Source organism: Procambarus clarkii, chromosome 9 (genome assembly GCF_040958095.1).
Source record: "Procambarus clarkii isolate CNS0578487 chromosome 9, FALCON_Pclarkii_2.0, whole genome shotgun sequence".
NCBI classification, from domain to species: Eukaryota; Metazoa; Arthropoda; class Malacostraca; order Decapoda; family Cambaridae; genus Procambarus; species Procambarus clarkii.
The window spans coordinates 26,425,273-26,448,325 of NC_091158.1; the positions used below are offsets into that span (position 1 = coordinate 26,425,273).

At 45.7% G+C, this 23,053-nt stretch overlaps 1 protein-coding gene and 1 non-coding gene across 2 annotated transcripts; one reads left to right on the forward strand and one right to left on the reverse strand.

The window, feature by feature from the left end:
- The first annotated feature begins 3,173 nt into the window (after positions 1-3,173).
- LOC123766345 (5S ribosomal RNA) lies at positions 3,174-3,297 on the forward strand. Its single transcript, XR_006773806.1, has one exon. It is a non-coding gene; the product is annotated as a 5S ribosomal RNA (ribosomal RNA).
- A 2,002-nt stretch (positions 3,298-5,299) lies between these two features.
- LOC138362851 (uncharacterized) lies at positions 5,300-10,413 on the reverse strand. Its single transcript, XM_069321421.1, has 2 exons — positions 10,402-10,413; positions 5,300-8,797 (listed from the first exon to the last, which is right to left on the reverse strand). The coding sequence occupies exons 1-2, from the start codon at positions 10,411-10,413 to the stop codon at positions 5,300-5,302; spliced, it is 3,510 nt and encodes a 1,169-aa protein (XP_069177522.1).
- Between the last annotated feature and the right edge of the window lie 12,640 nt (positions 10,414-23,053).

The window sequence follows — 23,053 nt, forward strand, 5'->3', positions numbered from 1 at the left end:
GTTGAATGTAATGAAAAGTCGGTTTCTGGATGAACTCCGGTGACTCCCTGAATCTAGTATCACTGATATGTACCATCTATTGGGTTGCATCAGCTACAGAGTAATTACATGCAACATGTAATTACCCATGTGGGTCATTCCATCTCAAGTCACCAAAAAGTCACCTATAGCTCCCACTCGACCCGCTCCAAATGTCATGAAATTTTGTAGTAAGATAGCCCTAGACCCCAAATGACACTTTGCAAAACATTAAGAGCTCAATCTGCTTTGGTTCTTAAATAACAGGTCCATATTCAATGGGCTCTCATCCCATTAATGCGCAAGTACCACAAAAATGACCAGCTTTGACCCTTTGTTAAATCCCTTCTATTGCCTGTAGAAGTGTGAAATTTGACATACCAGGACAAATTTTGGTGTAGAATAATGCAGCGTAATCAAAAAAGCATTATGGGTGGCCATTCAGTTATCCATCCATGCTAAAATAACTACCAAATTTTGTCGCGAGAATTTTGGACCCCAATTTGGAGACCACTTACTCACCACCAAAAGGTCTAAACGCCATGATCTTTTGCAGCGATGTATAACAAGCACAATATTATGCAGTGATGCAATAGCAACTCTGTTGTATCCATATGTCCAGAGGTGGTCCACTTGAAAATTGGCCAAAAAAAATTTATGTGCATAACTAGCCAATTTTCAGGACAAAATACCTCAATATTTGTCATTCCCAATTTGGTTTTGAATAACACCATTGGATAGAGCAGATTTTTCTGTACAAGATTAACTTTTATTTAGGTTGGGATCTGAATTCCTAGTTCAGCCAGAGGACTCTGAATATGACATACCTTGGTGCGATATCGAAAAAATCAAATTATGATTCTCCATCTTTTGTGCACTGATCATGACTGCTAGCAAATTGACATCCAAACTGATTGGAAAAATATTAAGCTTTATTGGGTAGAACATTTTTGGGTGGGATTCAGAATTATTATTAAACAAGCGGTGCTATTTTAGGTTCCTGGGGCCAGATTCAGGAAGGTACTTACGAAGGTTTTTCTTCTTAGCTACGAATGTTTTCCTTCTTAGCGCCTTCGTGGCGGCTACGTCGGTATTCAGGTAGCTACACTAAGTGGAAAAACCTTCGTAAGTGTGGTCCGGGATCTAAGTGTGGTTTCGACCACTCGTAGCTTTACGTAAACTGGATATAACTCAATTTTTCTCTACTACATAACACTGGGATCGATTTTAAGATTTTGGAACATAAACAAAAGATTATAAAAATTGAATCTAGTGAAGAGGAGTCCTTTGTGTTAGTTATATATGCATTCTCTGCTTGAAACTTAAAGTATATATGTCTTTTATGATAGTAGAATTAGTTTTATAATAGCAAGATATTATACCCGTAGTTGTTAAGTAAATAAACACTGGTGAACATGAAATATGAGAAAAGGTGATGAGCCCTGCCTGATGGGATCATTTACTATCACCAAATGCCCCTGTTCACCTAGTAGTAAGGATAATGCCCCTTAGCTATACATACCCATTTCTAATTTATTTAGTTTGGTTTTATTTTGAAATTAAATCTGGGTGAGACAAAATAAAAATATGCTGCACAAATGATGTTAGGTAAGGAGAAGGGTAAAAATGTCAAAAACTTTATTCATTGAATACTTAAAGCTATAATTATGACTATATAGACTATTAAAAGAGAGAGAGGGAAGTAGGGGTCCAAGACCTCTTCCTGTTATACAATTTGGGTGTGGAACAAGTAATTATCAAAAGAAGGCACCATGCTGGAAAGGCTATGTAGCAGTAAGGCAGTGAGGTGAGGCAGCTACTTATTTGAGATATGCTTATTTTATTTACCTTATAAGCTGAGGCAACTTATTTTATTTGAGGAATACTCAGCTGATTCCTCTACATTTAGCATGGAACAAATTTGTGTCCAAGACCTCTTCCTGTTACACAATTTGGCTGTGTGTAACCAAACTAGAAGTGCTCTACAAATCAAGGGACCCAGAATGTGGAATGACCTCCCGAATCATGTCAAAGGCTGTACCTCTCTCAACCAGTTTAAGAGATAAACCAAGTATTGCCTAATTAACTCCATGTAACCTAACTTACCTCCTAAATGTCAACCCATGTCTTGCAATTTTTTAAACAATGCTGTTCACCAACATGTGCAATTGCTGATTTATGCTATGTTAACCCCCCTTTTTGTATATTTTTTATTCCTTCTTTCAACACAATTTATACCTAATCCCGATTACTATTAAGTTTTAGTCTAAGTGTTTTTTCCCCCCACACCTTGCCCGAAATGCTATGAGTATTAGTGGCTTTAGGTATTGTATGTACTAGCTCTATCTATAAATCCAACATTATGTTTGTAAATCAACTGTATGTACTTTTACTGAATAAAATGTATTTATTATTTATTTATTAATCAGTAAGTAAGTGTTAAAAGAAGGCACCAAGCTGGGAAGGCTATGTAGCACCATTGTGTGTAACAATAAACCAAATTTTTTTTAACAAATAATGCACCTGTATGGTAAAACAAATCCTGTCGGCTGTAAAAATATTGATGCAGTTATTTAAATAAAAAATATAATGAATGAAATATTACTGGTTTATTTTTATCCTATCTTTTTGTACTGTACAGTATATCTAAGAAAGTAAAAAATTGAGACATAATGCACAATTTAATGAATGATTAGCATGGATTAGCAGTTCAAAAGAAATATGACTATTACATATCAACATGAGATCTTAATGATCCATGGTCAACATGATTTAATAAGGATAATACAGTACTGTATTTGTAATAATACAAACTATAATTTAAAATCTTTATTACCGATTTTTTTTATTAAGAAGATTAGGTATACACAGCAATGTGCTGCTACCCTATTCTATATGGAATATTACAGTGTAGATAAAAAACTAGCTATAAGTTTATCTAATACTCCCATCTCACAGGATGGTTAAACATACATGGAATCAATTTAGAAAATACCAGCCTCAATACAAAAAACAAATCAACTCTGACTAAACAACTCTTCGCGATTTTCACTAGAGGTAAGCACTGAATCATGGAAACATTATATTATAATTACTCTTACCAGTTTCTACAAGACTCCTCTCAAACAATGTATTTTTTAACATGTTTAGGTATGGCCAACGGCCATACTGTACCACGTTGAGAACACTGCTTCTCGTCCGATCAGCGAAGTTAAGCAACGTTGGGTTTGGTTAGTACTTGGATGGGTGACCGCCTGGGAACACCAAATGCTGTTGGCAATAATGTTTTTACCTGATCAACCAGGCTGTGACTCATACGTCAGGCTGCGAGCAGCCGCGTCTAACAGCCTGGTTGATCAGTCCAGCAACCAGGAGGCCTGGTCAACGACCGGGCCGCGGCGACACTAAGCTCCGGAAGCACCTCAAGGTAACCTCATGGTAGGTATACACAGCAATGTGCTGCTTCCCTATTCTGTATAAAGGACCACACAGTGTAGATCAAAAACCAGCTACAAGCTCATCCAACATCCTCACCTCACAGGATGGCCAGTCATACATGGCATTAGGAGAGAACAAAATACTTAATGCTGATCTATTAGCCTCCACTGGCAAAATCTGGGTGCAGCACAAGAATATCTTCCAATATTCCTGAGTGTATGAAGTAATTACAGAGCTCAAAATACCTCATACCATTTGGTATGAAGTCACTGATAACAGGGCAATCACAGGTATAGTGTTGGAGAGTATGCTCTCTCAAGTAGGACTGAAAACAAATGTTTTTTCCACCAAGAGGGCTATAAACCCATGGAACCGCCTACCGCTGAAGCTGTAAATGCCAAATTCCAGCTAAAAAATATCATTAAGATAATTGGCGGGCCCTTTAACAAGCCACTGGCTTTCTGTCCTCGTCGAGGCCACTAGATAGATAATGGCCCTTGGGTAAATTCAGTAAATATATACAATAATTGTCAGCGCATCTTCCGAGCAACAAGGACAGCTACACAGTATCTCTTAGAATTACGTAGAGTAAACAACAAATATAACATCTTTGTTTACTACAATATCGGTGCTGGCTGTAGAAGTTGAAAAAAAGTTTTACTTCGAAATATATTAATTTTATAAGAAAATTCAACGTAAATAGGAAGCAGTAGAGCTCCAATATGCCAGCGCTAAATCTTCAGTATGAAGAATGTTGCTGCTCTCTGATTGGCCAAACGAAACACAGTAGTGACCTCTATCGGCACGCAAGTGAACCAACAAATATCTTCCTAAGTGGACGTACTTGAATTGCACCTAAGCATCTTCTTAGGGCACACTTAGGAACCTTCGTAGCAAACCTACTTACGAAGAAATACATGGAGCTTCCTGAATCTAGGTCCTGTTCTATATTTATCTTTACGTCTTTGTAGTTTCGTGCCAGCAGGTCAAACATTGCTGTTTACTTATTTGTGTATTTACTTGCAATAAATACACAAATAAATAAAAAACAATAATTATGTATTACAGGTCTCACTTGAAATTACTGTATTCAGTTAGTTAAATAATTTGACTTCAATTCTATTACAGATACGTCATGAATCAGGATTCCATTGGTTTATTGCCATGTGCTATTGCTAGCCATGAGCATGGCTGGCTCTTCTGAATGTCACTTGACAACCTACACTCCCAACAAAGGCTTGAAGTTTCTAAAACAGTATAGGGCAGAAGATCAAAAACTGATAGCAAAGTGAAGTGAACTGAACTTGGGTGGAGAATCTCAAGTATGCCTCCATCATGAAGCTTTGCTGTTGACGAAATTTGAATTTTTGCAAAAAACTTGCTGCAATCCCTTCAAGAAGAAATGCCAAGAAAAGCAAAAAGATTTGCAACCAATCACAGTAGCTACTGCAGAGAAAATGTCATATGCTGAAAGTCAGTACAGTACAACCTCGATTCAACGTACTATATGGGACCAACCCCAGTTCGTTGGATTCGTTGCAAGAGGTGACCTACAGGAGGCGTTTGTGTCAATGTCTTTTTTTTCTTGTACACAATAAAAATGCATTATCATATTACATACTCTACCTATATACGGATTACTTCTCTACTAAAAAATACTGCAATTCATAAATTTACCTTATTGTTGGAGTTATGTCCATCTTGAAGTTTCATGAAGTTGTGAATGCTCAACAATAAATACGTATTACAGTGCATTATGCTGTTAGTACTGTGTTGATTAAAAGTAGTTCTGCTGTATGTTGAGCACTACAATACAGTTTATGAAAACTATTGTACACTAAAATTACTGCAACTTTAATTTTAACACTGTGTACACACTTAAATTAAACACTTGTTCTAACTGTTCACGCCGCACACGATGTTTTAAGATTTTTGCATCAGCTTTGCTGAGGCTAGCTGCTGCTGTGGGTTCAGCTGCTTCTGAGCTGGTGCTGGGTTCCGCCGTGCTCGACTGCTGGGTTCCGCCGTGCTCGACTGCTGGGTTCCGCCGTGCTCGACTGCTGGGTACGGCCGTGCTCGACTGCTGGGTACGGCCGTGCTCGACTGCTGGGTACGGCCGTGCTCGACTGCTGGGTACGGCCGTGCTCGACTGCTGGGTACGGCCGTGCTCGACTGCTGGGTACGGCCGTGCTCGACTGCTGGGTACGGCCGTGCTCGACTGCTGGGTACGGCCGTGCTCGACTGCTGGGTACGGCCGTGCTCGACTGCTGGGTACGGCCGTGCTCGACTGCTGGGTACGGCCGTGCTCGACTGCTGGGTACGGCCGTGCTCGACTGCTGGGTACGGCCGTGCTCGACTGCTGGGTACGGCCGTGCTCGACTGCTGGGTACGGCCGTGCTCGACTGCTGGGTACGGCCGTGCTCGACTGCTGGGTACGGCCGTGCTCGACTGCTGGGTACGGCCGTGCTCGACTGCTGGGTACGGCCGTGCTCGACTGCTGGGTACGGCCGTGCTCGACTGCTGGGTACGGCCGTGCTCGACTGCTGGGTACGGCCGTGCTCGACTGCTGGGTACGGCCGTGCTCGACTGCTGGGTACGGCCGTGCTCGACTGCTGGGTACGGCCGTGCTCGACTGCTGGGTACGGCCGTGCTCGACTGCTGGGTACGGCCGTGCTCGACTGCTGGGTACGGCCGTGCTCGACTGCTGGGTACGGCCGTGCTCGACTGCTGGGTACGGCCGTGCTCGACTGCTGGGTACGGCCGTGCTCGACTGCTGGGTACGGCCGTGCTCGACTGCTGGGTACGGCCGTGCTCGACTGCTGGGTACGGCCGTGCTCGACTGCTGGGTACGGCCGTGCTCGACTGCTGGGTACGGCCGTGCTCGACTGCTGGGTACGGCCGTGCTCGACTGCTGGGTACGGCCGTGCTCGACTGCTGGGTACGGCCGTGCTCGACTGCTGGGTACGGCCGTGCTCGACTGCTGGGTACGGCCGTGCTCGACTGCTGGGTACGGCCGTGCTCGACTGCTGGGTACGGCCGTGCTCGACTGCTGGGTACGGCCGTGCTCGACTGCTGGGTACGGCCGTGCTCGACTGCTGGGTACGGCCGTGCTCGACTGCTGGGTACGGCCGTGCTCGACTGCTGGGTACGGCCGTGCTCGACTGCTGGGTACGGCCGTGCTCGACTGCTGGGTACGGCCGTGCTCGACTGCTGGGTACGGCCGTGCTCGACTGCTGGGTACGGCCGTGCTCGACTGCTGGGTACGGCCGTGCTCGACTGCTGGGTACGGCCGTGCTCGACTGCTGGGTACGGCCGTGCTCGACTGCTGGGTACGGCCGTGCTCGACTGCTGGGTACGGCCGTGCTCGACTGCTGGGTACGGCCGTGCTCGACTGCTGGGTACGGCCGTGCTCGACTGCTGGGTACGGCCGTGCTCGACTGCTGGGTACGGCCGTGCTCGACTGCTGGGTACGGCCGTGCTCGACTGCTGGGTACGGCCGTGCTCGACTGCTGGGTACGGCCGTGCTCGACTGCTGGGTACGGCCGTGCTCGACTGCTGGGTACGGCCGTGCTCGACTGCTGGGTACGGCCGTGCTCGACTGCTGGGTACGGCCGTGCTCGACTGCTGGGTACGGCCGTGCTCGACTGCTGGGTACGGCCGTGCTCGACTGCTGGGTACGGCCGTGCTCGACTGCTGGGTACGGCCGTGCTCGACTGCTGGGTACGGCCGTGCTCGACTGCTGGGTACGGCCGTGCTCGACTGCTGGGTACGGCCGTGCTCGACTGCTGGGTACGGCCGTGCTCGACTGCTGGGTACGGCCGTGCTCGACTGCTGGGTACGGCCGTGCTCGACTGCTGGGTACGGCCGTGCTCGACTGCTGGGTACGGCCGTGCTCGACTGCTGGGTACGGCCGTGCTCGACTGCTGGGTACGGCCGTGCTCGACTGCTGGGTACGGCCGTGCTCGACTGCTGGGTACGGCCGTGCTCGACTGCTGGGTACGGCCGTGCTCGACTGCTGGGTACGGCCGTGCTCGACTGCTGGGTACGGCCGTGCTCGACTGCTGGGTACGGCCGTGCTCGACTGCTGGGTACGGCCGTGCTCGACTGCTGGGTACGGCCGTGCTCGACTGCTGGGTACGGCCGTGCTCGACTGCTGGGTACGGCCGTGCTCGACTGCTGGGTACGGCCGTGCTCGACTGCTGGGTACGGCCGTGCTCGACTGCTGGGTACGGCCGTGCTCGACTGCTGGGTACGGCCGTGCTCGACTGCTGGGTACGGCCGTGCTCGACTGCTGGGTACGGCCGTGCTCGACTGCTGGGTACGGCCGTGCTCGACTGCTGGGTACGGCCGTGCTCGACTGCTGGGTACGGCCGTGCTCGACTGCTGGGTACGGCCGTGCTCGACTGCTGGGTACGGCCGTGCTCGACTGCTGGGTACGGCCGTGCTCGACTGCTGGGTACGGCCGTGCTCGACTGCTGGGTACGGCCGTGCTCGACTGCTGGGTACGGCCGTGCTCGACTGCTGGGTACGGCCGTGCTCGACTGCTGGGTACGGCCGTGCTCGACTGCTGGGTACGGCCGTGCTCGACTGCTGGGTACGGCCGTGCTCGACTGCTGGGTACGGCCGTGCTCGACTGCTGGGTACGGCCGTGCTCGACTGCTGGGTACGGCCGTGCTCGACTGCTGGGTACGGCCGTGCTCGACTGCTGGGTACGGCCGTGCTCGACTGCTGGGTACGGCCGTGCTCGACTGCTGGGTACGGCCGTGCTCGACTGCTGGGTACGGCCGTGCTCGACTGCTGGGTACGGCCGTGCTCGACTGCTGGGTACGGCCGTGCTCGACTGCTGGGTACGGCCGTGCTCGACTGCTGGGTACGGCCGTGCTCGACTGCTGGGTACGGCCGTGCTCGACTGCTGGGTACGGCCGTGCTCGACTGCTGGGTACGGCCGTGCTCGACTGCTGGGTACGGCCGTGCTCGACTGCTGGGTACGGCCGTGCTCGACTGCTGGGTACGGCCGTGCTCGACTGCTGGGTACGGCCGTGCTCGACTGCTGGGTACGGCCGTGCTCGACTGCTGGGTACGGCCGTGCTCGACTGCTGGGTACGGCCGTGCTCGACTGCTGGGTACGGCCGTGCTCGACTGCTGGGTACGGCCGTGCTCGACTGCTGGGTACGGCCGTGCTCGACTGCTGGGTACGGCCGTGCTCGACTGCTGGGTACGGCCGTGCTCGACTGCTGGGTACGGCCGTGCTCGACTGCTGGGTACGGCCGTGCTCGTGCTGGGTACGGCCGTGCTCGTGCTGGGTACGGCCGTGCTCGTGCTGGGTACGGCCGTGCTCGTGCTGGGTACGGCCGTGCTCGTGCTGGGTACGGCTGTGCTCGTGCTGGTTGATTTTCTGCTACTAGTTCTTGCAAAATATTGCTTCATTTTTGGCATTAATAAGGCACTATTAGTAAGCCCCTGAGACATTTTGTTTTATGACCAAAGAGCTGTAGTAAAAAAAGTGGTCAATTCCACAATTATTCTTCCATCGGCGAATAAATACTGTATGTCAATCACAGACAAAGCTAAGGGCACTGGGTACATACTGTACGAACGCAGACTAAGTCTATACGTACACACTTCAGTAAGCTGGTGTTTAAGCCAGATCCAGTAACACAAATTTCTCTTAAATATTCAATTTACATTTTTTTTTTTTTTTTTTTTGAGATATATACAAGAGTTGTTACTTCTTGTACAGCCACTAGTAAGTGTAGCGTTTCGGGCAGGTCCCTGGAATACGATCCCCTGCCGCAAAGAATCGTTTTTTCATCCAAGTACACATTTTACTGTTGCGTTAAACAGAGGCTACAGTTAAGGAATTGCGCCCAGTAAATCCTCCCCGGCCAGGATACGAACCCATGACACAGCGCTCGCGGAACGCCAGGCGAGTGTCTTACCACTACACCACGGAGACTTTACATCACATTATATATTTTTGGGTTATATATTTAGTTTAGCAACATTATTACGATAAGAGCTATAAAAAATACTTTGGAACTGATTTATTAATTTTCTTATTTTGAAGCCGTAGATCACTGAACTGTGGCGACGAAATCAAACAAAACAAGCATGGTGTTGTGTGGACAGGGATTAGACCTGTCCACTCGTGCAGTAGTTGTGCCGCCAATAACGTGAATAATTTCTCAAATAGCAGATATCTATCATATTACAGTATATTTTTGGTTTTATTTACTTTAGTTTAATTAGGATAAAGTTATTAAAACAACTTTATAAAATAAAGTTATTATGACTAACTAAAATAAAGTTATTATGACAACACAGACAAAAGTGAGTAAAACCTCACTGTAAAGTGAGGTTTACTGTACAGTATTCCCTTATCTGTCCACCCTCACTCGTCTTGTTTCATCATAGAAAATGTATACAAGAAGATTTCAACACATTAGCTAGCTATTCACGCTTCAGCCTTTAAATTAATTTACAAAGATACGTGTGCCACAAATCGGTGAACGAAAATCATTGAAACTCAGTCTTTTACTTGTGTGGACAACTCTGGCTGGTGTTTGGTTCATATGATTCATTTGTTGTGTGATCCAACTTGTCTTATGAAGGAATTAATAATTGTAATCTGTGATAGAATGGGAAAGTTTTCCACCAGTCTGTGAACTCTGTCTCGACATCGTAAGCAAATTCGAACATCCCCCCCCCCTTCGGTGAACCATTGTTCGTCGAACCGGGTGAGTAAATCCGGCCTGAAAAGTGTGTGAACTAGCCGGAGATTCGTTGAATCGAGGTTGTACTGTATTAAGCCTGGCCAAAAGTTGTACAGGTCATGCAGAAAGGAATTCGACAGTAAGCAGGTAAGCGAGTCCAGCTCTACCGAATCTGATGGCCCTGCTGATAATATGAAAATCTGTGAAAGTGTAAACACCAGCTCATCAGTACTGTATTAGGCATCTCGCCTATTAAATATCAACAAGTTAGTGCAAGGGATAGGCATGGTTATGCAAAGCGTAAGATTAGCCAAGCACAGGAAATAATTGCCGAGCAGACTGCTGCAATTGGAAATATTGATTGCCAAAACCTGTTGGTACCAAGCTCTGGCCAACAGTGCGCAAATTGCCAAGACTTTAATAAACTTAATGAAGAAATGAAGCTAAAATTCCATGTAGCAAAGCGCCAAGAAAAAATACAAATCCTGACCCTCGTGCCACAAAGCTGGTCTATCAAAGTTTCAGAGTTTCTGATCATCTGCACTATACTGTTTTAGAAACTTCAAGACTTTGTTGGGCTTGTAGGTTGTCAAGTGACATTTAGAAGAGCCAGCCATGCTCATGGCTGGCAAGAGCACATGGCAAATAAACCATTGAAATCCTGATTCATGACGTATCTGTAATCGAATTCAAGTCAAATTATTTAACTAACGGAATACAGTAATTTCAAGTGAGACCTGTAATACAATATTAATATTGCTTTTTATTTATCTGTGTATTTATTGCAAGTAAATACACAAATAAGTAAAGAGCAATGTTTGACCAGCTGACACGATACTACAAAGATGTAGAGATAAATATAGAACAGGGACCTAAAATAGCACTGATTGTTTAATAATAATTCTGAATCCCACCCAAAAATGTTCTACCCAATGACGCTTAAAATTTTTCCAATCAGTTTGGATGTCAATTTGCTAGCAGTCATGATCAGTGCACAAAAAAGATGGAGAATCATAATTTGATTTTTTCTATATCGCACCAAGGTATGTCATTTTCAGAGTCCTCTGGCTGAACTAGGAATTCAGATCCCAACCTAAATAAAAGTTACTCTTGTACAGAAAAATCTGCTCTATCCAATGGTGTCATTCAAAACCAAATTGGGAATGACGCATATTGAGATATTTTGCCTTGAAAGTTGGCTAGTTTTGCATTTAAAAATTTTTTGGCCAACTTTCAAGTGGGCCACCTCTGGACACATGGATACAACAGAGTTGCTACTGCATCACTGCATAATATTGTGCTTGTTATACATCATTGCAAAAGATCATGGCATTTAGACCTTTTGGTGATGAGTAAGTGGTCTCCAAATTGGGGTCCAAATTTCTCAACAAAATTTGGCAGTGATTTTAGCATGGATTGGTAGCTGAATGGCTACCCAAACTACTTTTTTGATTACACTGCTGTATTCCGCACCAAAATTTGTCCTGGTATGCCAAATTTCACACCTCTCTGGGCACTAGACATGATTTGATAAAGGATCAGAGTTGGCCCTTTTTACGACATGTACGCATTAACGGGATGAGAGCCCATTGATCATGGACCTATTATTTAAAACCCAAAGCAGATTGAGCTCTAATATTCTGCACAATTTCATTTGGGGTCTAGGGCTACTTTATTTCAAAATTTCATTAGATTTAGAAAGGGTCAAGTGGGAGACCTTTTGGTGAATTCACATGGAATGACCCATGTGTAATTACAGGATGAAAGCTACACTCATGGTGTTCCATCTTCCCAGCACTGTCATGTAACACTTTGAAACTACCGACTGTTTAAGCCTCCATTATTTTCTCGCATAACTTGTTCGAATCATCTACCACTCTCATTACAAAAGAAAACATTCTAATAATTTTTTGGGCACCTTTGTTTCATTAGCTTGAACCTTGTGTCCTCTTGTTCTTGTAGTTGCTGGTTCCAGGAATTCCTTTGTCAATATGGTCGATTTCTGTTAGTATTTTGTAAATGGTGATCATATCACTTCTTTTTCTTCTATCTTCTAGCTTTGGCATATTTAATACCTCTAGCCTCTCTTAGCAACTCTTGCTTTTCAGTTCCAAAAGCAATTTTGTAGCATGCCTTAGCACCTTTTTCCCTGTTTATTGATGTGCTTGTACCAAGTGGCTCCCAGAACTGAAGGACAAGAGCTACGAGTTGAGGTTGGAGGCATTAAATATGCAAAAACTAGAAGCTAGAAAAAAAAGAGGAGATATGATCACAACATACAAAATAGTAACAGAAATCTATAAAATTGATAGGGAAGAATTCCCAAGACCTGGAACTTCAAGAACAAGAGGTCATAGATTTAAACTAACGAAACAAAGGTGCCGGAGAAATAAGAAAATTCACTTTTGTAAACAGAGTGGTTGACGGTTGGAACAAGTTGGGCGAGAAGGTGTTAGAGGCGAAAACCGTTAGTAATTTCAAAGAGTTATACGACAAAGAGTGCTGGGAAGACGGGACACCATGAGCGTAGCTCTCATCCTGTAACTACACTTAGGTAATTACATGACAGCAGGCTCTTAGTATACAGTACTTAACACATGATAATAGTTCAATTGATTGGTTTACCTGGTATACCTCATTACAACTACAGTATATGGAGCTGTGAAAACCACATGAACATTGTAAGAATATACATGTAATTAACATGGAATTTTATACAATGATTCAATCCACCAAGTAATATTTATGATAACAGCATTCACGTAGTAACTAACCATGAAACAACAGCAAGATTTTTGTCATGGGTCAAGGTAAACTCCATTACATCCACATATAGCCATTACATCCTAATTTTCATCATACATGTAAAACCCAGAAAATAATTGTTTAAATCATCATACGACAATCACATTACCCCCCGTGAATCAACATAACGATGATAACCACCATCTAAGGGTTAATTACTATTATTATAACCTAACCAAACCAACCCAAGTCAATACATCGTACCCTCATGATGAATACATCGCAACCTGATGATGAATACATCGTACCCTGATGATGAATACATCGTAACCTGATGATGAATACATCGCAACCTGATGATGAATACATCGCAACCTGATGATGAATACATCGAAACGTGATGAATACATCGTAACCTGATGATGAATACATCTGCTCGATACCTGGTTGATGGGGTTCTGGGAGTTCTACTCCCCAAGCCCGGCCCGAGGCCAGGCTTGACTTGTGAGAGTTTGGTCCACCAGGCTGTTGCTTGGAGCGGCCCGCAGGCCCACATACCCACCACAGCCCGGTTGGTCCGGCACTCCTTGGAGGAAACTATCTAGTTTCCTCTTGAAGATGTCTACAGGACATTAACAACCGCGGACCTCTGATGTTTATACAGTGTTCTCTGATTGTGCCTATGGCACCTCTGCTCTTCACTGGTTCTATCCTGCATTTTCTTCCATATTGTTCACTCTAGTACGTTGTTATTTTACTGCGCAGATTTGGGACCTGGCCCTCCAGTCGTAACCTGATGATGAATGCATTGTAACTTTATGAATACATCACAGCCTGATGAATATGCTTTAGACAAAACGTGCCTTCTCAAAATGCCTGTATATGACCTGACCTGAATTATATCCCGGTGGAGACCAGCCCAGGGAGGCCCTGGATGGCTCAGGATGGCTCAGGGTGGCCCACGATGGCTCAGGGTGGCCTAGTGTGGCCCAGGATGGCTCAGGGTGGCCTAGTGTGGCCCAGGATGGCCTAGTGTGGTCCAGGATGGCTCAGGGTGGCTCAGGGTGGCCTAGTGTGGCCCAGGATGGCTCAGGGTGGCCCAGGATGGCTCAGGGTGGCCTAGTGTGGCCCAGGATGGCTCAGGGTGGCCTAGTGTGGCCCAGGATGGCCTAGTGTGGCCCAGGATGGCTCAGGGTGGCCTAGTGTGGCCCAGGATGGCCTAGTGTGGCCCAGGATGGCCTAGTGTGGCCCAGGATGGCATAGTGTGGCCCAGGATGGCCTAGTGTGGCCCAGGATGGCCTAGTGTGGCTCAGGATGGCTCAGGATGGCCCAGGATGGCCCAGGATGGCTAAGGATGGCCTAGTGTGGCCCAGGATGGCCCAGGATGGCTCAGGGTGGCCCAAGATGGCCCAGGATGGCTCAGGGTGGCCCAAGATGGCCCAGGATGGCTCAGGGTGGCCTAGTGTGGCCCAGGATGGCCCAGGATGGCTCAGGGTGGCCCAGGATGGCCTAGTGTGGCCCAGGATGGCTCAGGATGGCCCAGGATGGCTCAGGATGGCCTAGTGTGGCCCAGGATGGCCTAGTGTGGCCCAGGATGGCCTAGTGTGGCCCAGGATGGCCTAGTGTGGCCCAGGATGGCTCAGGATGGCCCAGGATGGCCTAGTGTGGCCCAGGATGGCTCAGGATGGCCCAGGATGGCTCAGGGTGGCCTAGTGTGGCCCAGGATGGCCTAGTGTGGCCCAGGATGGCTCAGGGTGGCCTAGTGTGGCCCAGGATGGCTCAGGATGGCCCAGGATGGCTCAGGGTGGCCCACGATGGCCCAGGATGGCTCAGGGTGGCCTAGTGTGGCCCAGGATGGCCTAGTGTGGCCTAGTATGGCTCAGGGTGGCTCAGGGTGGCCAAGGATGGCTCAGGGTGGCCAAGGGTGGCCCAGGATGACTAGGACTTGCTTTAACCCCATACAACATAACATATAAGCAAATATATCTGCCAGACTCAGGACGTCGCTCCCACCCTGAATACCCCACACTAGTGTGGGTGAGGGTGGATGTGTGCGGGTGAGTGTGGGTGTGGGTGTGGGCGTGTGGGTGTGGGCGTGAGTGTGGGCGTGGGAAGGGAGTACTCACTCTGCGTGTCTGTGATGTTGATCATGGTGTCCGGTGTGTCACTGGCGGCCACGACGACATGTTTTGGTCTCTCCCTCTCCCCCTCCTCTCTCTCTCCCTCTCTCCTCTACACTCCACACCACAACACTTCGTCTCATTTACTTTTACTCAAATTATTTTTAATTATACTTTGATCAAGAATGCGATCTTGAGTGAAGAAGAGATATATGTTGACATTATGGCAGCGTGTCCGTATGTGCGGCGCGGCACCCACTCCAGCACTCCCAATAATTGATGCTCTCATTCAAAATTACTCTGCACCTCATTACCACAAAATTAAATAGCAGTACGTTTTATAAAGAAAATATGGATATACAATATCTCTAAAATTGCAGTACATTATTTTTTTTTTAATTTAACAAATGAGAAGAACCGAACACAATGCAACAGAAACATGTCACTAATTAATACTCAAAAAATTCAAATTCAAATGTTTATTCTGGTAAAGTACATACATAAAAGGTGTGATACAAATATTGATGAGTTTATAGATAGAGCTAGTACATACAATGCCAATTCAATTTCTTTCTTTATTATGCACCCCATACCCATCCCGTGGGCGGTGGTGTAAAGGATTACAGAGGCACATAATCGGTTCAGGAACTGAACCCTCTAGTTCGTTTAGCTAAGCAAATAACAATATTTGACGCTAGTTACAAAATTATCAATGTTGTATACACATGTACACACCCTCATACATACATGTACATATATATATACGTATACACATAAACATACACATACATATCTAATCACCCACACAATTACACACATCAATAATCTTTGTGTCACAAGTGACATTACAAGAGGCTCACAACAGTCACTATACGAGGCACTTTACATCTATAGTGAGTCACACAGTTACTAGTCTTGCTGCACACCCACCCAACTGGGCGGCAGCTTTACAGTCATGTGCATGCATTACCTACAGTAAGCAAATTTTGGATACTTCGCTAAAATTTCGGCCAGCACATCATTATGAATGAAGTACTTACACATTTCTTGGACACTATTGATGGTGTACAATGCCTAAAGCCACTATTACGCAAAGCGTTTCGGGCAGGAAAAAAACTAAAGACTAAAATTAATTTTTAAAAGACAGGCAGTGGACTTATATACTGTGACTCGCAGAGTGCACTCCTGGCATTGAACGCACATAGTAGTGACACCCAGAAAATAGTCAGCGATATTCGAATGAATGTTTTAGCTGCTAAAGAAAACAGATTTGAAATTAAATTCCTATGGATACAATCACATGCAAACCATCCACACTGGATGGTTACCATCACACCATGGATACCATGGATACCATCACACTGCAAACCACCTCAAGTCCATCATCACCCAGCAAAAATCTGCTATCAGAAGTATTTTTTTAATTTAGTTCATTTATTATGCACCCCATACCCATCTTGTGGGCGGTAGTGGAAAGGGTTACAGAGGCACATAATGGGCTCAGGGACTGAACCCCACAATTTATTTAGCTAAGCAAGTTACAATCTTGATGAGCTAGTTACAAAATTCAATATAAGTCGTCACATCAACAATGGGTTCGAGATCGACCTCAAGTACAGTTTCTAAATTAAGCAACTGACATATGTGGAGAGCTAGTGTCACAATATATATGTTTGTCCTGCACACCGCCCCCCATCCAGTGGGCAGCGGTGGATAGGTTACAATCACTGTTACTACCTACAGTTAGCAAACTGGGGATATTTGGCTAAAATTTCTGGTAGCAGATCATTTTGAATGAAATATTGACACATCGCTGGAACATTGGTTATAGAATTGTCTCTAAATTCACGTATCTTTTCGCACTCCATCACATAGTGACGGAGGGTGTGCGAATAATTTTGTTGACACAGTTTAAATTTGGTCAGGTCTACATCAGCAGATAATGAGAATTCCCAGAGATACTTCTAACCGAGTCTAAACCGAGCAGTAGTAACATCTAGAAGTCTGGTGATTTTATTGGATGATCCATAGATGTGTGGCTCCTCTTGCATGATAGTATGATGATAGATGGAATTACTGGTGTCAATTTCACTTTGCCTCAGATCTACAAGATCTTGTTGAAGTTCTCGGTGTACTGGTGCTCTCAGATTGCTCATTGACAATCCAAGGTTACACTCAACGGCTCCTTTAAAGGCAGATTCTTTGGCTAACTTATCAGCTCTATCATGCATTCGGAGGCCAACATGAGATGGAGACCACATGAAATGGACTCTGTTACCATCCTTAATAATTTTGTTGTATTTGTGTCTAGCTTCGGACACGAGCATGTTACAGTTATGTCTTAAAGAGTTGAGAGCATTTAAGGATGATAAGGAGTCACTTACAATTAATGTATCAAGTTTTGAGACTTGTACACATTTCAGTGCAAGGATCAAGGCAAATAGTTCAGTCTGAAGGGTAGAGACCCAGTTGTTTATACGGACTCCCCACTCAAAGTATAGGCCATCGCCCATTGTCAGGACAACTGCACTTCCAGCTGCACCCGTGGTGCGGTGTAGGGAACCATCAGTGTATATAATTTGAGAGAGAGAATGCTCTGTGGACAGAGCATCAATATGGCTTAAGGCGTTGAGCTTTGCCTCAAGACGAAGCTTGGGCTGATCTCTAATTTGCTTCTTGGGTGGAAAGGGAGGGATTAAAACTGGAAAGGGTGTAACCTCCCACGGTGCAGGAAAGTGCCGCTGTTGTTTCTCTTGGTACAAATCATGAACCTGATACATTCTGAGTTGAGTTCCAGTTTTTGTTATCCATTTGGAACAATGCTGATCTTCAATAAAGAAATTCTGGAGGGCTTCTGTGCAAGGATTAGGATGAGTTAGCCTAAGCATTTTTATACCAATTTGACAGTTAATTTCAGTAACACGATCAACAACGCTCAGAATATTAAGTTCCTTTCTCATATTAAGTATCTTTGTGGTACGAGGGCACCCAAGGATTATCCTCAAGGCTTCGTTCTGCAATTTTTCAAGCCCTCTAAGCTGTCTTTCAGGCATCAAAACAAGCAGAGGTGCAGCATAATCCACTAAAGATCTGATGTATGCAAGGTACATCATTTTGACAATTCTGACATTGGCACCATAGCCTGAGTGATAACCTGCAACAGCCTTGAGAGCTCGGAGCCTCTCTTTACACTGACGACAGAGTCTGAATACAACAGGACCATACAGTGGCACCTCAAGGCCAAGGTATTTGAATGTGTTTACATAGTCAAGCTGGGAGCCATCAGACAGTTGCATCTTGCGAACAGCTCCTCCCTGCCTGGGTGGGCGCCGATTTAGTATCTTTGTTTTCTCTGCTGAGATAATTAAACCTAGGTCCTGACATGAGTCTAATACAGAGTTAAGAGTGTTCTGCGTGTTAGCATACCCAGCGGTGTGTATCATTATATCATCAGCATAGCTAATGATGTGGACGTTTGGTTTGCTCGGTATAGAGTTTAACAGCGTGTTTATTAAGATATTAAATAAGGTAGGACTGAGGACACCACCCTGCGGGGTGCCTAGTTCAAAGTATCTTGTTACACTTCTATGCCCCTGGAAAAATACAGATGACTTCCTGTTGGATAAGTAACCCCTGATCCAACGAAGAAGCCGACCACCAATATTCATTCTTGCAAGCTTACTCAAGATAACATGTCTATTTGCAATATCAAAGGCAGACTTAAGATCTAGGAAGGTGGTATATGACTTTTCAGTGCGCAGGGTAAGAAAGGTGGTGATGCAATGATGCACACTCCTTCCATGCATGAAGCCATATATCTGGGGGGATAGCATGGTTCTTATACTATGGAGGAGACGGTTTAGGACCATTCTCTCGAATGTTTTGCAAATGCAGCTAGTAAGGGAAATTGGGCGGAAAGCATTCTCTTGATTTGGCTTGGGAATTGGAATGATTATACTGTTGGTCCAAGAGTTAGGAAGTTCCCCAGTAACATAGCTCATATTATACAGCTCAAGCAGGGGATTCCCTGGTACTAAAGGGAGCAGACGCAATAAAGCTTCATAGAAGGTTGTAACAGAACCCATGAGCATCACACCAGAAATAAATACAGTTTTGATATTCCTAGAGTACGACTTAATCAAACTAGAAATGCTCTACAAATCAAGGGGCCCAGAATGTGGAATGACCTTCCCAACCATGTTAAAGACTGTACCTCTCTCAACCAGTTTAAGTTAAAAGTGAAGCTATACCTAATAAATTCCCTGTAACCTACCTTACCCTTCTATTGTTAACCAATGTCTGTTTTTTTCTTTAAAGAGCGCTGTTTGTCGACATAATTGTATTTGTGCTGCTTTTTCATCTATGTTTTCATTTCTTGTTTTCATTCTACTCATTATGCTCAATTAGTATTAAGCTTGTCATTTAAGTTTATCATGCCCGAAACGCTTTGCGTAATAGTGGCTTTAGGCATTGTATGTACTAGCTCTACCTATAAGTCAAACAATCCTTGTAAATATTTATTGTATGTATGTACCTTACCTAAATAAAATTGTATTGTATTGTATTGTATTGTATTGTAATATGTCATAAGTGATACCATCTTCACCGGGGGATGTGGCTTTGCCTTTGTTTAGGGCCGCGAGTAATTCAAACTCAGTAAATGGCACGTTGCATTCATCTTCCTTGTGGAGCATGAAGTCAACGAGCCTTTCTCGATCTCCGTAACCAGCATTTAATCTGAACTGTATGTCTGGGGGAAGATTATTGAAGCTAGAGGTGGTTGCCCAAGCATCGACTAACTCGTTTGCTCTGTGTAGAGGGTGAGGGTGTGCTACTTGGCCGATCTTATCGCCTTTAATTCTTTTAATATCCTTCCATGCCTGGCTGAGGGGGGTGTGAGAGTTGAGACTGTTAACAAAAGTTTCCCAGTTATCTTGCCTGAGCTCTGTCATGCGCTCCCTCGCCTTGGCTAGGGCTTTCTGAAAGAGCTTGAGCATTGCTGGCGTACGTGTTTCCCTATATGCAAGCCCAACTCGTCTGGCAGTGCGTTTCAAAGTACGCAGTTTGGGCTCATTGTAATAGGCATGGCGTTTATTACCTTTCATATCGTTCCGACTATTGGATGGTGCAGGGGGCCGACCTAAAGGGTCAGCAAACATCTGAATGCTCTGTACTAGACCGTCGTTAAATGTCTGGACTGTGGAGGGATCATAAGTGCTGTACCACTCTGACACATGAGCAACAAAGTCTTCACGTCGAGCAGGAGGAACACTGAGCCGTTTGCGTTTGAAAGTCCCATCGGGCAGGATGGTATTTCCTATACATAGAGTAGTCAATCTAGGGTGATGATCTGACAACAAATCTGTTACAATAGATGATGTGCACCAGACGTGAGAGACGTTGAAACCAACACAGAGATCTAGAATGCCTCCACAAATATGCGTGGGTTCAAGGTCACCCACAATCTGCACATCTTGGTGACTATTTAGTAGCGACAGCAGTTGATTCCCGTTACCGTTACTGAAGCGAAAGCCACCAATGTCAAGGCAAAACTTGCATATTATGTGAATAGATTCAATGAAGCAAAAGGCAACATGAAAAGCACTTGGAAAACTATCTCTAGTATCCTAGGAACTAAATAACACTCACATAACCAAATAAAACTCTACAAGGATGGGGATATACCATCAACTGATTTAGAAATGGCAAATGAATTTAATAGTTTCTTTTCATCGGTTGGTGCTAATCTTGCAAGTAAAATCCCACAGACTCAGACACATATTAACACATATCTCTCAGGCAGCTATCCAAACTCTCTTATCCTTTCACCAATCAGCCCGGCAGATGTTGTGTCCATCATACACTCTCTAAAAACCAAGGCAGGGAACACCAGTGAAATTCCGTCAATTGTATACAAGAGAGCCTCCCATGCCTTAGCCCCACCCATAGCCCACCCATAGTTCAACAAATCTATAGTGTCACACCTTCCCTGATATCCTCAAAAAAGTAAGAGTAACGCCAGCCCATAAAAGAGGCAATCCGGCGGACATAAACAATTATAGACCAATATCAAATCTACCCATTCTATCAAAAATATTTGAAAAAAATTATTTACAAACAGCTCTGTTCCTACCTCGTAAAATTCGACATACTCAGTCCCTGCCAGTTTGGCTTCCGGTCCCAAAAGAGCACCAATGATGCAATCATTAGTCTCCTTGACGTAATCTACTCAGCCCTTGACAAAAATGAGTTTCCGATTGGACTCTTCATTGACGTAAGAAAAGCCTTTGATACTGTTAATCACAACTACCTCTTACTGAAACTCCAGCATTATGGAATCCGAGGCCTTGCCCTTGCCTACATCCGATCCTATCTTAGTGACAGACACCAATATGTAACCATCAATGATACAACTTCTTCCACTCTACCAATTACCGTTGGAGTGCCACAGGGCAGCATCTTAGGACCTCTTCTATTTCTTATATATATAAACGATCTGCCTAATGTCTCTAATATTCTCAAACCTATATTGTTTGTTGACGATACTACCCTTATCTATTCAGACCTCAACCCACATACAGTAAATAATGTTGTGAATAATGATTTAAAAAAAGTCCACTTATGGATGTCAACTAACAAACTAACATTAAACATCGAAAAGACTTACTACATCTTATTTGGAAGCAAATCATCAAATGCAATTCAGCTACAGATAGACAACATTAACATCAGTAATAAAAATGATGGCAAGTTTCTTGGTGTGAGGGAATCTAGATTCCCTCAGCTAGTTTTCCTAGTTTCTAGGTTAGGCTAGTCGCTCTAGAAACTGAAGCTTTCAAACTAACATATACTTGTGGAGTGTTGAATGAAAGCTTATGTTAAGGACTGTCGGTTGGGACTAGTTAGAAGTCTGTGATTGCTCTGTAGAGAGAATTACAGAAATTTTCCTGTTTCTGTGAAATAGGATGAGGAGGGGAGAGTGTAGTGGTACGGGAGGTACTTGACTCTCCCAACGGTTTTACAGGGGGAGGGGAGGGACAGTGGGGTGAACGTTGCCTTTCCCCCCCACCTTGTGAGACATCACGCCACTGTCTTTTAGGCCTCCTCCTTGTGACGTCACAGGACGCCTGAGGGTGACGGAGGCATGTGATTGGAGTAGGCATGTGTGCTCCAAGCCGAATTTTGGCGCGAAGAGCTGTGATTGGGAGCGGCACGAGGGAGCCGTGCCGGCTCCAGGCTGATTGGTCAAGACAAATTAAGTAGGGAGGAGGTATGGGCATTTTGAGTTTCCCTAGCCCGGGAAATAGGAGTCTGAGCAGGGTAGCAGGTGGACGAGGACGTGTCTGGGTGGAGGGGGGGAGTTTTCCCCCTCCACCTCCGTTAATCGCGGACGTTACCGTGTTAACTAGCAGGGATGGCACCCCTGCTATCCCTGGTTGTGTCTAGGCCCAATTTTCGTGAAATTCGAGGGCCGACGATTTACGGAAGGAACAGTAAAAAGCTAAAGAGACAGTTGACAGTGTTCACCCATGAGGCAGCTGGCAGAGCCTCATGGTGTAACAGGTGGGTCGAGTATCCTGTCTAGTGTTGTATGGACAATGGACAATCGGTGGTATTATGGGAGTGTAATTGAGTGTGATATTACAGGCCCTTGTTGGATTTTTTGTATTCTACCTGGTGGCGACCATGTGGTGACGCCGCCGGCCATTGTCACCCCAGTGTAGAGCAAGGCAGGCTCTGGTTTGCTGGAGTTGTGGGCGATTCCTCAACCACGTGTGTATGCCCAGGGGCCACCCCGGCCACCCGCCGCATGGTCCGGCCACATGGCCCGGCTACCCCACCCACCTGCCCGCGTCCCGGCCACCCACCCAGGCCACCCGCGCGGCCAAACCCCACCCCACTCCGCACACCAGCTCAGCCGGGTGGGGTGCTATGACGTCATGCGCTACCCGTGGCCACCCCCAGGCCACCCAGCTGCTCGGCCCGGCTCAGCCCGCGCGCCGGCTACTACCCCCCCCC